At 40.5% G+C, this 15,124-nt stretch overlaps 1 protein-coding gene across 1 annotated transcript in view; it reads right to left on the bottom strand.

Annotated features, from left to right (window-relative positions):
• Nucleotides 1-15,124, bottom strand: part of ABCA5 (ATP binding cassette subfamily A member 5) — a 58,296-nt gene that overhangs the window by 14,071 nt on the left and 29,101 nt on the right. The window contains exons 13-28 of the mRNA XM_072403444.1: nt 14,946-15,121; nt 13,633-13,752; nt 11,848-11,986; nt 10,552-10,642; nt 9,902-10,041; nt 9,385-9,504; nt 8,020-8,221; nt 7,265-7,434; nt 6,249-6,376; nt 5,246-5,383; nt 4,816-4,929; nt 4,019-4,189; nt 3,042-3,155; nt 2,437-2,574; nt 1,706-1,777; nt 732-823 (exon numbers count right to left, since the gene is read on the bottom strand). Of these exons, the coding sequence (XP_072259545.1) occupies nt 732-823; nt 1,706-1,777; nt 2,437-2,574; nt 3,042-3,155; nt 4,019-4,189; nt 4,816-4,929; nt 5,246-5,383; nt 6,249-6,376; nt 7,265-7,434; nt 8,020-8,221; nt 9,385-9,504; nt 9,902-10,041; nt 10,552-10,642; nt 11,848-11,986; nt 13,633-13,752; nt 14,946-15,121 (2,125 nt within the window). The remainder of the gene's footprint in view (nt 1-731; nt 824-1,705; nt 1,778-2,436; nt 2,575-3,041; nt 3,156-4,018; nt 4,190-4,815; nt 4,930-5,245; nt 5,384-6,248; nt 6,377-7,264; nt 7,435-8,019; nt 8,222-9,384; nt 9,505-9,901; nt 10,042-10,551; nt 10,643-11,847; nt 11,987-13,632; nt 13,753-14,945; nt 15,122-15,124) is intronic.

Raw genomic sequence — 15,124 nt, forward strand, 5'->3', positions numbered from 1 at the left:
AAAATCTAAAAATGCCATTAGAAAAAGAATCTCAATTTATACTCAAAATTTTATTAGTAAAAGAATCTTGATTTACATTTAGGTCACAACACTAGATTATGCTGTGTCCTCATATAAAGTATATAACAAATGCTTCCCATTGAAGACAATATCTTTTAAGAGCAAGTAACCCATCATAGCCAATGCAAAAATACTGTAAAAAAGGGATATACAGACTAAGCCCATGTGATTTATTTTCCTACTTTGAATACATATTTTTTCTCACATTTTTTATCAATGTGGCTGCTTTTTCTATGTGCTGCAGTTTAGTGTGTGTTTTAATGGAAACTCAAGGCTTATTTCCACTGGTGACTAGGTGTAGTGCAGAATGTGCACGAAAGGTGTGAATGGGGACTCAAAAGTCACTGATAACTTGTAAATGACTCACTAGGATTACTGGAAATGGTGGCTTCCTATAACTTGTCATATAGACACTTGCTATATATGACAGGTTCACTTTGAATTCTCAAGCCTATCAGCGAAGAGAGTCTCTAAAATAGGTGCAGGGTGCACATTGACAAGCATGGCCACGGTGCGTTAGCCAGGACCCCTTTGCACGTTCTTGCTCTGCCAGCTAGAGACCAATATGGCAGGAATCGGGTAAGAGTCACGGCGCCACCTTGTTGTCATAGTGCACTGTGCTCCTGGTGCAATTAACATTTAAACTATAGAAAAAAAATAATGCATTGTACCTGAACAGTGGATCTTTTCTGATAGACTTTCCTCCATTTTTCACCTCTAGGTAGCGCAGGAGAAGTAACAGGACAATGCACTGTAAGTATGGCTGGAGAGGAAGAAGAATTGTCACACAACAACAAATAAAAAGTATATGCCAATAGAAGGAAAATCTTTGTAAAACATACACTTTCTCCTTTTGTTTTATACCTTTTAAGGCCCAGCAAGTACAGAAAAAAGCCTGTTGTTCTGCCAGTAATGAACTGTTCTTTCATAAATCAGCCACAGCCTGTAGCTGTCCCTTGCTGCTAAAAAGAACCTTTGCGCTTTTGTTTGTAACAGTGGTCTCTCTGTGGAGGTCTTATGGACCCTACAAAAGCTAACCAATTAGCAGGGATCAAAAGTTCTGCTGACTCAGCAGTGGACATGCACTCTCTGGAGACAGAGCCCTGCTTGCACACATTTTCAAAAGAATGGGGAAGGATTTCACCATGGGTGTCAGAGAGGCAGGTGGGGATAACCTTGCCACTGGAGTAAAAGACAAACAAATCTGACTAGGAAACCTTTTGTAACTATGGTGGAAAACCACACCGCAGGTAATGTGTTTGAATGCTATTGCAGCTGCAGTGTCGTCCTCTCAAAAATGACTTGTCGCTCTCCAAAACTGCATGGCAATCCGCCACAGCTGCATACAAAAAATGATTCCCAACCGCTCCCCTTCACTTCAACAGGAGCAGTTGGGTCTGTGGTTGTGCTTGCAGCAGAATGATGTAGTTCACAATGCGTCTAAAATGTCCCTGACTAAAACACAATTCTAGAAGTCAGGCTGTAATATATTTTAGCAGCAAGGAAATGGCAGTACTGGCTGCTGCCCTCTAGTGGTTAGTCTCCCGATATGAAGTATTACCATGCAAATATGACCCAAGCATATTTTATATGTGTCATATTGCCAACACTAAATCTATAAAGCACATGTTTGAGATTAACTTACAGACAAAACTGCCACCAGCACCCGGCCTAGTTGTATGGAGCTGTTTTCATCCCCTGAAACTTTCCAGGACTTCTGAAACAAACAAAAAAAAAAACAGAAGAAGACAATTCTAAATAAGTGCTTTGTTGGGTGAGAGCCACATAGCAAGATGTCACTTGGAACATCAAGGGCCAGTCAACTGGGTGCTATGGTGAATGAGCTCACCTGTGCACAAGTGCTAGTAATGTCATCCCCAATTGGCCAATTAAGATCGCCTAAGATGCCAAACCAAGAAGAAGCTAGGTAGAAGGTGTCAACGCCAGGGGAGAGCTTAGAGGAGACGTGAGCATAGTTCCAGGTTATCAGGTGGGGAGCAGATGGCTTAATAATGTCTACTATATGTAATGGACTGCCGGTCCTATTCTGAATAATGTCTGAATGGTAAAGTATCCCAGCTGAGGAACATTGGCTCAACGTATCCTATTAATATTGGCTTGGGAGGCAAAATACACCCTGCCAGTGGTCTTTCCTAAGACCACATTACAACTACTGTACTCAATTGAACTTACAGAGTGATGAAAGTTGATGAGGACCATCCAGCCATATGGCTATATTATCAAAAACCACTGAAGTCCCACCTGACTCCAAACATCTCTTATACACTACCATTATTGCTCCGTATAACAATACCCAAACCGTCAGAAGAATCAGAAGAACCAACCCCCTCTTTTCGGTCTTTGTCCCATTCTTACCTTTAAGAAACAGATCAAACAACCCACCAATGGGTAGATAGGGATAAATAAGGAGAACATGTCATGGCAAACTGTAAATATCAAATCATTCCCGATCACAGAGGCAAGTTCAACAGCAGTGATGGTGATCAAGCACATCTGAAGGATGGAGAAGTAAAATAGGAACATGACTAATGAAATAAACATACAATATAACTTATAATAATATTGTTAAATAAAATGCTAGCAGGTATAAAGTTTGGGCACAGAGATATCCCTACAAAAGGTTTCATTGCTCCCTCAATGCCCAAAAACCAAGCCGAGCCAAGCTCCAGCATTAATGAACAGTTTTGGAGCCTAGCTGTCCCACCACCATCACTATGACTAGGTATTAAAATTATTTATATGAATGTATAGGAGTAAAGAATGAGCAAGCATGTTTCTACACTTCAAAGCTCTTCCGAATAAGAGCAGCCTGGCATTTAGGTTGTCTTATACACATACATACCCAACTTTTTCTAAAAAACATTGCTGCTAAATTATAAAATTATTTACATCTAGATGATTTAAATTTTAATTTTTGAAAGTATTCATTATCTGAAACAGTCATCAGCCACTGTACGTACCATAGAAAAGAAAATTGACCACCACTGCCGGGTGTCGCTGATGCGCCTGTAAGTAAAGGAAGCCACGTAGGTTAGCAGCACCATCGCTGGCACATAGCCGACCAAGCAGAAGACCTGAAATATAAAGCATTGCACTTTCTGTAAAACCCCTTTCAGTATTCATTAAGGGATACAGTTCTTGGATGTACTTATTGGACAGACCCGTTCTATTCTGACAAAAGCCAAATCACAGGGAAAGCATTACAGCCACTGGGAAGCTGTCAAAAACCTTCTCAATGTGGCAACATTACCTAAAGGTTACAGAATATTCAAAGCACTTTGCTCCGCAATCAACAATAGAGATAGAATTTTTAGCAAGACTGTACATTCACATGAATTTACTGAATCACTGAAGCTGGGTGATCAAACAAACTTGCAGTGGATTTGGTCCAGGATTCAAAACATTTGCTAGCAAAAAGCAAATGACTTAGAAGAAATCCATTCCAGGTTTGCTGGATCACCCAACTTCACTGATAAAGGTGTATCCCCTCCAGCCTTGGAGAGCTTTAATAAATCAGGCCCAACATATGAACACCAGCAGTTAAATGTCTGTCAAGTAATTCCTTGACCTCTGTTCCATATTGGAGTGTTGCCAAGCTTTAAAAAAAAAGTCCAAGGCGGGTGGACCCCTTGGAGATCAAGGAAGCCAAGGCAAACACAGAGCACACAGATTTTACCTGCTGCATTCATTTGGGGTGGTTTTAGTATCATCTCCATGTGATCAATATTTTTTAGTCCTTTTTTAGTTTTTTGTGTTTGGACACAAAACAATTTGATCACCTATTCAAGTTTCGGACGTCTGTGACCAACTTTAAAGTCAGAAGCTCAAGAACCTAAAATGATGGTTTCTAATGACCCAGGAAAAAGCATATTCATAAATCAGATGGACAATAAGATTTCAGGTTTGGTTATAGAAGAGAAGAAATACAGAAACTCACCAAAGCGACAAATGTTCCAACATATATTGAAATCCCCTTATTAAAGATAAATAAAGTTCCCAACATGATGCAGAGAATCAGCAAAAACAGCGTCATGTCCACCGCAGCTTGTCCAACCCAATAGGCAGACTGGTATAAGCCTGACATCTTTAGCTGGGTGTAGGCCTTCACCTGGTGGAGGGAATGAGATGGACAATGGTGAATGGGCTAAACTCAAATGATAGACTGTTGTATAATGGATATAGTTAACAATGGTGGAGGTCTTTAGAGGAGTTTGCAAACCTTCTTACCATCACAAGAAATGTGGAAGATTTGTTGACCAGAAAGGTCAAAGCAAAAAGCTTACTTAATTGCCCTTACTCATTTCCTCTTTGCTCCTTTGCCACCTGAAGAGCTAAAGCCCTGTGTAAGCTCTCAATTCATGTGCTCAGAGCTTACGCAAGGCAAAGTACTTCTGCTCCAACCCCATTTTACAATTCTGGTGTCTGGAAATTTGTTCCAAGTATAGCATTATGGGAGTGGAGGGAGTCACATGCCCAAATTATTGGCTGATTTACCGGAGGCTGAGCAGAGAGGTTCAGGATTAGATATATGGTGGACAAACTTTGTTTTCAGAGACAAAAAGAAAGAAAATGGGAAAATGGCAGCTTGCATAGTAATCATATATATTTATTTACCAATGCAGCCCTATGTACACTTCTAAAATTGAATTAATGATGTACTACAGATGCTGCACAGAGCATAGAATAAAGGCCTATTAGTTGCAGACTTTGGATGAATGGTGTTCTAGCTCTTACCTTATGGTTGTAGATGTTCTCCATAGCAAAATAAGGCAACATTCCAGCAGCTAAAATTCCTAAATATATGACCAGGAAGTACAGAGTGATCTTAAATGATACATCCAGGTATTCCTGTGGACAAAAAAATTCCAGTTATTGTTCGATGAATTATGTGGGCAGATGTCATATGTATATCATACTTTTTTCCAACTCCATTTATTGAAAACATTACAGGTAAAAACATGGAAAAATATTTTTTTGCATATAAGCATTTTAAATACTTTGATTTTTCTATCTTTGTGTTGGTTTTCTTGGTCTGATCACCTGCAGTGCTCATTATGGGGAGCTCCCAACATTTACCTGCGGAGTTCCTGGATTCCTCAGTTCCTTTCCCTTGCATGGAAAGGCCCTTTAAACAAGAATGTACAATAGAAGAATGAGCTCTCACCTGGGGGAATGGGCTGCTCCACACTTGTATGCTCTCATTGACATGCAGCTGTCTCAGCAGAGTGTTACTGATAGTGTTAATAAGGACCGGCAGGGAGTGCACCATGGTACTGTTGAACACGGCTTCATAGATAAAATACTAGAAGACAAACACAAGAAGAATCAGTAATGACCCCTTTGCTGGTTAACACACCAAACAAATGAATGGGCTCTTAAAACAGGACTCTAGGCAAGCAGCTGAATGCACGGCTGAAACACATTTATGGCCAAGTCATGTCTGCAAAAGAGAATGCAACTAGTTCTGAGATTTACATTATTCTGCAGGACAGCAAAGCCAGAATGATGACCTGATTTTTCACTTCTGCAGTTAGAGAGAACTGCAGAGTCATCTCCCCACACTCAGCCTGGGAGTGGACAATAAAGGGAACATCAGCAGAACAGTGTCATTCGTACTCTGCTCTTACTCCTGGTTGGAATAGCCCTTGCCTGTAGTTAGACTTCAAATAAGCTGTCAGTCCCCCCAGAAACTCTGCAGCTGAAGCAATAGAATGGGAGATTTAGCTTATCAAACCATCAAAAGGTGTTGCAAGGGATGCAGTAAGGCTTTTATTGCTTCGGCTGATGGGGAAGCCTAATTTTTGACCTAGCCTTGAATGCATTCCCATGGGGACTCATGGTGCAAATCATAAGATGGCATTTTGACAGAAATTTCTACATGACATACTAACCATATGTCACATATATAATTCCCTAATGAAAAATCTATCAAGCTCCTGAAGAAGAAGCAAGTAACTGCAAATCGTGTTGGTCATTTCCAAGTGAAAAAAATGTATCATTATGACAGGGTAAGTCATTACCTAATAAACATGCTCATGTAAAAATGTAACAGGGTACAAGAATGTATAAGTGCATGGTGGTTTGCATCCTTTGGCCCACCTTATAATTTCCCCAACTGGATGTTTACAATGCATGCTGTACTCTACTCACTACTTACACCCTCCTACCTTTCCTGAACTGATGACATCCAAAGCACCACTGTGAGGGGCGACAGACATATAGTCGGTCCCATTCATCAGATCCACTTTTATCTTTTGGCTGTGCAGGTGATCAATTATCTCATCTATACTGGCACCTGTAGAGAAAAAGAAGGCCATAGCTTTAGGATATGAACATCTGAAACAGCACTGAATGGAAGCATTATCAACAAGGAAAACATGGGAAGAGAGGAAAGGGAGACCATTATTAAAGAAGGGCAGATGATCCACTAAGAGCCATTAGTGGTGAATTTTTATCCATCCTGAAATAAAATACAGATACAGATGGCGCACCTTACTTTCCAGTGGCCCCTTTCGCCATCATGCCTTGCTAATGGTCATTGAGGCCAAAACCCCCACTAGAGGGTCAATGGGGTAGAAGATAGATAGGGGTGAGGCTTAACGCTTCAAGCAATTAAGGCCACAAATCCCATTAATGGGGTGAGACCAGGCTAAATGATTCCAGAAAAATAGGCAAATGGGTATTATATATGAATCAGCCTTTATCTTTAGATCTACTGAACATCATGATGAAAGAAGGGCACTGTAAATCTAAACACCACTGGGCTTGATTTATTAAAACTCTCCAAGACTGGAGAATTTAGACTATCATGAAAAAACCTAGAGGATCCAGCAAGCCTGGAATAGATTTCCTTAAAATTGTGTGCTATTAGCATATATTTACAATCCTGCACCAAATCTATTCCAGGTTTGCTGGATCCTCCAGGTTCTTCCATGATAGTCTATCTTCCTCAGTGTTGGAGAGCTTTAATAAATCAAACCCAATTTGTAAGGGCTTTTTAGGATCTTGAACCTATAAAAACAAAGTATTGTTGAAGAAAAGGTTTGTTTTCTGTTACAGGTCAAACACTTAAATTGAATATGACTTTTTTATTCAAATGGTGGTACTGAGGATGAAGGCTTTAAGCCTTAGACCTGGCTGAATTTTAAGCTGTGACTGCCTATAAAGTGACTTCAAATACTACCTGTGGAGCTCTGGAGAAGAAGGCTGGTGAGGTACTTTTGGCTCTTCTGTCCTGGACGTTGGAAATACAGATCTGAAGATAGTTTAAGGGGGATGGAGGGCTTCTGGTTGTACAAGTGAATGATGTTTACTGAAGCTTGCACTGCCAGGAAGAGGAACAGAGATAAAGACCTGAAAGAGAATGAATAAAAGTGTTTAAGTTAGAAGATTCATCTAGTGCCAAAGTAGCCTCAGACCCCTGGGTGCTCCCTGACAGACAACCACAGCAGAAACATCTGATGTTTATTCACATCCCGTCCTGATGCCCACACACTCCTATTAGCCAGGAATGTAATGGTGGGCTTGATAGTCAAAAGGAAGCCACAGGCATCAGGAAAAGGAGAGGCCACAAGGCATCCATGCAGACTTTCCATTATAGATCTGGTGTGAGAAGTCATCTGGTGACATGGTTCCATCTACTAGGAATCCAAGTGGTGAAAATTATTTTCCCTAGTTACGGACTCATTTCTGGATGCTTGACCCACCTCAGGTGTTCCCACTCTTCAAATACATCCCCCAAAGTATGATAAAAATAACAAAATCTAGTAGATGCAGCAGAATTGGAGAACCAAGGCTGGTTTAACTCTTCAGAAACAAAAAACCCCCTAAAATCTTCAAAGAGTTTTGGTTGGGCTGACCCTTTAACAATTTTAGATGACCCTACAAGTTTACTTTAGGTGCTCATTGCCATCACCAAGCAGAAGCACAAATACTCACACGTTTCGGACACATTTCCGGTCTCGGTACAAGTTACGGAAATGCAACTTGGCTATCGTCCAGAATTGCTGCTTCCACAGAGCTCGGCCACTCACAGTGCAGGGATCTGACTCTGGAAAGGACAGTAAGCCCTGGTCGATATCCTCTGTGGATTTCCACTTCCGGTCATCGTCTATCTTCTGATGAGTGAAAATATTGTTATCTGCAATAAAAAAATAACAATTGGATAATTGTCTACGAATGTTCCTAAAGCTACGATGTCCAGGCCAAAAATTCTTGGACCAAAGCTTATCTGAGATTTTAATGATCAGTTTACATTGACTTTTAAGTTGCCTTTCCACTTTTTCTTCATCCAGACCTCTTCCTCCTTGTTACAAAGGCATACAATGTAAAAGGAGAAAGATTGAATTGTACTTCCTTACCCTGTAGTTGTCTCCACATCATTAGGTGTGACATCCCCATCCTTCCAGAAGGATTCCTGGTGAACACAGAGCAGGCCAAATTTCATGGAAATACCCATCAGTCAATTGCAAGAATGACATCTTGTAGAATTTTGTCTGTTCTGTATTTGCCAGGAATCTACCTGAAGGACAGTGATGCCATATGAGTCGGCACAAGTTGGGGGTAACAAAAGTATATATATATTTTTTTTCTTGTTAAGGTGTATTTTACATAAAGTCCTTATTAAGGTTCATGGATGAAGCAACTTACAAACGTTAAATTTCTATCACTCTCATTTCCAGTGACAGTACATGAAATGAGCCCTGTACACACAACACTGTTCCGTTCCATAGGTAGGGGTGGGAGGAGCACAATTGGAAGGCACAAAACCACAATCAAAAAACTCTGCCGCCATATTAAGTAGGTTTCCTGGCCCCTCCACTCTTATGTTTAAAGTTCCAGATTTGCAAAACTCAAGCTCCTTTTAATGGTGCCCAGCACAGAAGTACCCCTTGCATACTGGGGGACTGCTATACAAATTTTTGTTTTGGGTGACAATTGTCTCATGTGTTTCTCACCTTTTTACATGGGGGGAACACTTAAAATAACCTTCAGGTCTTAGGGAACCCATTCCACAAATAATATATCCACAGATCATATATTATTCAGATCATATATTAGTGTGATGGACATTGGGAAGAATTCTTCTTACATTGCTGGCCATTGGGAAGAATGTCACCCTTACAGATAGCCAAAAACATTATGTCAATACCAATTGACCTATGGAGAACAAATTGCTCTTTGCTCAAGAAACCCCTAGCATTTTGCGGAGGAACCCTGGATGAGAACCTCTGATGTGTGTACGTAGCTCAAGTCTCAGTCTCTCAAGTCTCAGATCAATCTCCAAGATCAAATCATCATTACCTGTCTGGTCCACATCGGACTCTGCTTCCAGTCTGAAGAAGACATCCTCCAATGTGGTGACCGAGACTCCATAGGTCAGGACACCCAAGCTGCAATTGTTGTCCAGAGCAGAGAACAATCCTAGAAAATGAAAAATGACAACTCAATCTGACTACAAAGTAACAAAATACTAAAAGTCATCCCGAACACAAACCTTGTACTGCACCTTTTTCTCTGATCCCCTTTAAAGCTGAACTATTATAGTATTTGAATTTGGTATCAGCTTTTTTTATGTACAGCAGGATTAAAACTGGGGAACATAAGAGCAAAGCTAGAGGCCAACCAAGTATGCTACATGTACATGAAATACTAACAGGAGGAAAGAGCAGAAGGATGAGTTCATCAGTGTGCTGCTTCTTCATTGGTCAATTAAATGCTAGGGGCGAGGAGGTGACCAAGCTTTATTTGCTATTTTAACTGTAGCAAAGAGATGTCATGTATGTTGTAGGACTGGCTGGTTATCACATATGGTTTGTACCTGGGAATATGTCCACTTCCTTCAATGGTAATCCGTATATAAGGGAACTCTCCGTCGCCTGAATTAGGCTTGCCCCGGGAACGTGCTGTGTGACCAGCGCAGATACGGAGGCTATGTTACACGTGGGCTTTATATCCATGCTGAATAAAAAGAACACATTTGTTGAATACACATTTGGCCAAATAAAACACCAGCATTTAGTTCAATGTTAAAGGCAAAACTTTTCTAGTTTGATAAATTAAAGAGAAGTTCAAATCTCTTGGGTGATTATTAAAGGCCTGTGTCCCCACTAGGTGCAATCATTCTTTGACTGCTGTCAATTAGACAGAAATGGATATGAAATCTATAAAGTATTGTGTGGAATCAGTGGTCACTTAGCAAAGGTTGGACACAGCCCCGCTGAGCCAGAGTTGGAGCTCTCCAATCAGTAGGGAGTATAAGTTTTGGTTTGAGCCAGCAGGGGGCAGGTCAGAATTCTGCAGAAATACCACTGCTTCCACATGAACAATGCTTCTTCTCTACAGCATGCTGGCAGGCAACAATTTTTTCTACTCAGGTTTTAGCTTGAACTTTTATATATTCCTTGTTGAATCTATATTATAAACCAATGACAGTACAATTTAATAAAAAAGGAAAATAGTATACAGTACCTTAAGCGGTAGCCTACACCCCACTTGCTTTTCAGGAACAGAGAGGAGCCAACACATTTCAGGGTCCCCTGTGAGATGACAGCTTTCCGGTCTGAAATACAAATTAGAAAGTAAATTGTATTTTGTATTGATATTATTAGTCACATATAAGAAGATCAGTACATCTAAAATAGTTATTCCAGTCATATGTGAGCAATATTCACATGCACTGCCCTACTCCTATCATTTTAGGTACTGCAACAGTGACCACTTGTGCATTAGAGCCCCTTATCCACCCATCTATTGCCCAGCTTGGCCAGGGTCCTCTCAGCTGCTAGAATACACCAAAAATTAAAGGAACATCAGCTTTCATGTCCATGCAAGCCAAAAGAAAGGAAGACAGATACAGTTTTAGCTTACAGGACTCAATAGCAGAAACTATTAAACTAAACCATTTTCTATCATTAAAAAAATCTTCAATATTAATCAATACAAAAAAAGTTAATACAAATAATTAAGATTCAGTCCTAAATAGCCCCCCCCCCATTGGAGCAGCAGTTTATATGACTGTATGTTGTATGTTGATCAACATTTCCCAACGCATTTTGCAATACAAAGTTAGCTTCTTCAGACATCAAGACCCAAAAGAATTATCACAAGGGGGTTTACGGTAATGGCTTTTTTAAACACACAAAACACTCCTTTTTGATGAAAAAAACTGGTGATTAGTTCAAAAGATCAGCAGGAGTGCTATTTTCTGCAAATTGCCACTTTTAGTATTGAAGGATGGAGATCACCAGACATATCAAGTGGTAATCAGCCTAATTGCAACTCCATATTCACCAGTAACCTTTCAGCATTTCATAAGTGGAGAACCGCACAGGCTACAACAGAGATCAGTGAGGTTTCAAACAGAATGAGAGCCACTTCTAGATGCAGTACCAATAGGTTTCCACTAGGGAGTGCTGCTGCTTCATTTCTTTGCCATTCCAGGCTGCCTCTTTTAATGGTGCTGTTTATTGTTAGAAAAATTAGTGATCACTAGATCTATTCAATTGAATGGGGTTTCTAATCGTCAGTTTAGGAAAACTACAGTAGCGCGAATAACTACTAATGGGCTCAATAAATAACATGATTGCTTTTTCATAAACATGGTGGTATAAACGTGTTGATTAGTTTTAAACTCAATTTGTTCTTAATCTTAATCTCAATTATTTATTTTTCTAATATATGACAAAATTTTATTCATTTATAATCTGTCATAGTCTTAACTAAAGGGCAATGCCACAACACTGAGCAATCTGCAGAGGTGCGTACCCGCCAGGATGTCAGCTTCCTCCATGCAATGCGTGCTAAACACGATTACAGTGTTTGCTTTCCTCTTCTTTAGCACGTTCCAGACGGTGTAACGGGAGCAGGAATCCATACCCGCTGTAGGCTCATCCAAAAGCAGCACCTGCCAAAAGCATTGGGGAGGTCACTAAAACACAATGGAAAGGGTCATTGTCACTCTTGTTGCCATCTGTTGCTGTCTCATTTGGATAAAAATAGACCAAGCTGCTTGTAACTTAAATGTTGTCATAACATTGCCCAGTTCCTGCGGCTACCGGGGGTCGTGCCAATGCCAAACCAAATGCTAGAAGGGTCAGTGCACCCAGAAGTCATATCCCAGTGCATGGTGGATTGTGGGGAGTTAAACTGTGGGGGGCTAAAGGTTTATATTTGGAAAGACTAAGGAAGGGGATAACTCCACCACCCACCAGTTTATTTTTTGTTGTTTTTATACTATTGAGAAAACATGAAGGCCCCTGTCCTTACACCTGCTGTGCCTATTATGAGCACTGCCTACCATGCCTTTGCTATATTCCTGGGTCCTGATATCTGCTGTGCTCAGTGTGAGGTTCCCCTACCATCCCTGTGCTAAGTTCCTAGGTCTGCACACCGTTTGTGGCCATTATAAAGGGTTCCCATCGCTCCTGCATGGAGTTCTAAGTCTATATACCTGCTGTGCCTATTATGAGGGCTTCTAACATTCCTGCACCAAGCTCCCAGATCTACACACCTGCTATGCCCAATCTGAGAGCCTCCCATCATCCCTACATTGGGTTCCTGGGTCTGCACACCAGCTGTGCCCATTATGAGAGCGGCTCACCATCCCTACATTGGGTTCTTGGGTTTGCACACCAGCTGTACCCATTATAGGGGCTCCCAGAGACCCACCAAATCTACACTAGGAACTAAGATTCAAATCACAGCCAGTAACCTCTATCAACATGGCCTTTCTATGTTCATTTAGCACATGGACTGGTAGGTGCTATGAAATGAGCAAGACACCACTGTTCATATGTTGTAGTTGATTCAAAGGCTTTTTGACATTTTCTCACAAGGTGGAAGCATTTTATTAAATTCTGTAAGGATTTCCCTATCGAGGCAGCTGTTCCTCCATACTTGTGAGCAATTTTACATTTAACAAATATTGATGTTCTTCACTATGTGGCTGCACTCTGGCCCTGGGGCAAATTTGGAACAAGAGCAGCAAGACAAATGAGATTTTGGAAGTTCCATTCCCTTGATTTGGATGAAGAATATCTCATATTCTATTGTCTTTAGAAGTTGGTGACAGGGTCTCTTTGTAAATGCCCTCCTGGAGCTCTGGAAGGATCACAATAGGACACAATGAACATTTCACATTGATTAGCAGCCTGACATGCTTACATTCAGAAAAGCCAGGAATCAGCCAGGATCTGCAGCAACAATAGACCATTGAAAAATGGTTAAATATTAATTAGGCGCAGGTGATACCCTGCCATGTACAATGCAGTGCAGGGGAACTGCTGCCATGGAGAGAAGGCTGCTGGTGTCACATATTCTGTACTCAGGAAAACCTTATGCTCCAGCTCTATATTTTATCCATATAAAAATTTATATAAGAAGGATCAATATTTTTTTTATTGATACCCAAATGCCAACGTATATAATACATGTCTATTGAAGACAGCTGAATTCAATACAAGCAGTCTTACATTTTTCCTTGTTCACTTACAAGTTTCCTGCAATCCTAGAAATGGGTTGTGTTGTTTTGCAGGATTTCATAAGACTTACCTTGGGATTTCCCAGAACCGCTATGCCCACTGCCAGCTTCCTTTGCTGCCCAATGTTCAGACTTTTCACCTGGTTGTGTTTCAGGGCTTCCATATCCAAATCATGGAGGACCTTATTAATCTGCAATACACAATCAGAACATTCAGAGAAGAAAATATTATGTCTCTCCCTGTCGTCTATATAAAACATTGCTAGTTAAAGCATAAAAAAATCAAGTATAGTAGAAGCTTACTTGCAGCATTCTTTCTTTTCATACTTTTTTTTTATTCACTTGAGGAGAAGAAGAATGAAGAAACAGGAAGATGAAAGAAGAAGAAGAAGAAGAAGAAGAAGAAAAAAGAAATGAAGAACAACAGAGAAGAAAGAAGAAATCACATCCAAGACTCTTCCCGAAGAAGTAAATTTCCTACAAGTTGAAAGCACATTACAAGCCAATAAAAAAATGATAAAAAAATTGATTGTTTTGAGCTTAAAACAAGTTCTACATAACCCTTGCATTATCCAACAGAATGGCCAAATCATCACCAACCTAAATGGTCCATGGTGGGGATGATGGCACAGGGCTTCACCGAAGTGAATCTCATTTCTACAGAGAGAATAAATTCCAAATCCAGCCAAAAATGTTTTGAAAAAAGGATGAAAGGTTTGAGACAGGTTTTGATTTCTGCCTGTGACTCGCCCATTGAGATATTTCTGCATTGGTCACAAGGGCACAGATGGCAATGAAAACACCTTTTTTTGGGAAAAAAAAGAAGGAAACCTCTACCAGGTCTCTGATGTGTGCCCCTGCTTAGGAGATTCCCATAGCTTCCCTTGAGGTTGTTCGGACGATTTGAAATTTCTCCAATATGGACATAGATAACATGAGCTGAAAGAGCTAGGACTGCAGAATTGTACTCAGACTTTTGTATCAAAAAGTAACTTGTTTCAAGGGTGCACAGACTTCATCAGGGTCTGGCACTGTTGCATGAAGCATGGACTGGACTGATAAAATTAGAGGGATGTCCGAAAACCTGATGTACATTTTAATCCGTACCCACTCGGACTTGCGATTTCAAAATAACACCCCCACTTTCTATGACAATGAACACAATTGATGTGGCTCTCTAACTGGAATGCACATGCGGAAGAATATAATAACAATTAACTTTGCCACATTTCGGGAAATTATAGCCATCTATAAAGTGGGTGGGCATAGAGGCAGCTCCAATGATTCCCAATCATCCAACAGGGTGGCCATATACACAGATTCATTTCTGGTGTTTGTACATCACAGAACATTGACCACAATCAAGATGGTAATCATTACGTACCTCTTGTTCCTTGACTGTTTTGCTGATTCCCTTTAATGAGGCGAAGACTGACAGGTTCTCTTCTACAGTGAGGTCTTCAAAGTGAATGTCATTTTGCTGGCAGACCCCAATCACCTTCCTGATGTCCAGGATCTCATCAATGTCGGTCACTCTGTGTCCATAGATAGTAGCCACCCCTA

Source organism: Pyxicephalus adspersus, chromosome 3 (genome assembly GCF_032062135.1).
Source record: "Pyxicephalus adspersus chromosome 3, UCB_Pads_2.0, whole genome shotgun sequence".
NCBI classification, from domain to species: Eukaryota; Metazoa; Chordata; class Amphibia; order Anura; family Pyxicephalidae; genus Pyxicephalus; species Pyxicephalus adspersus.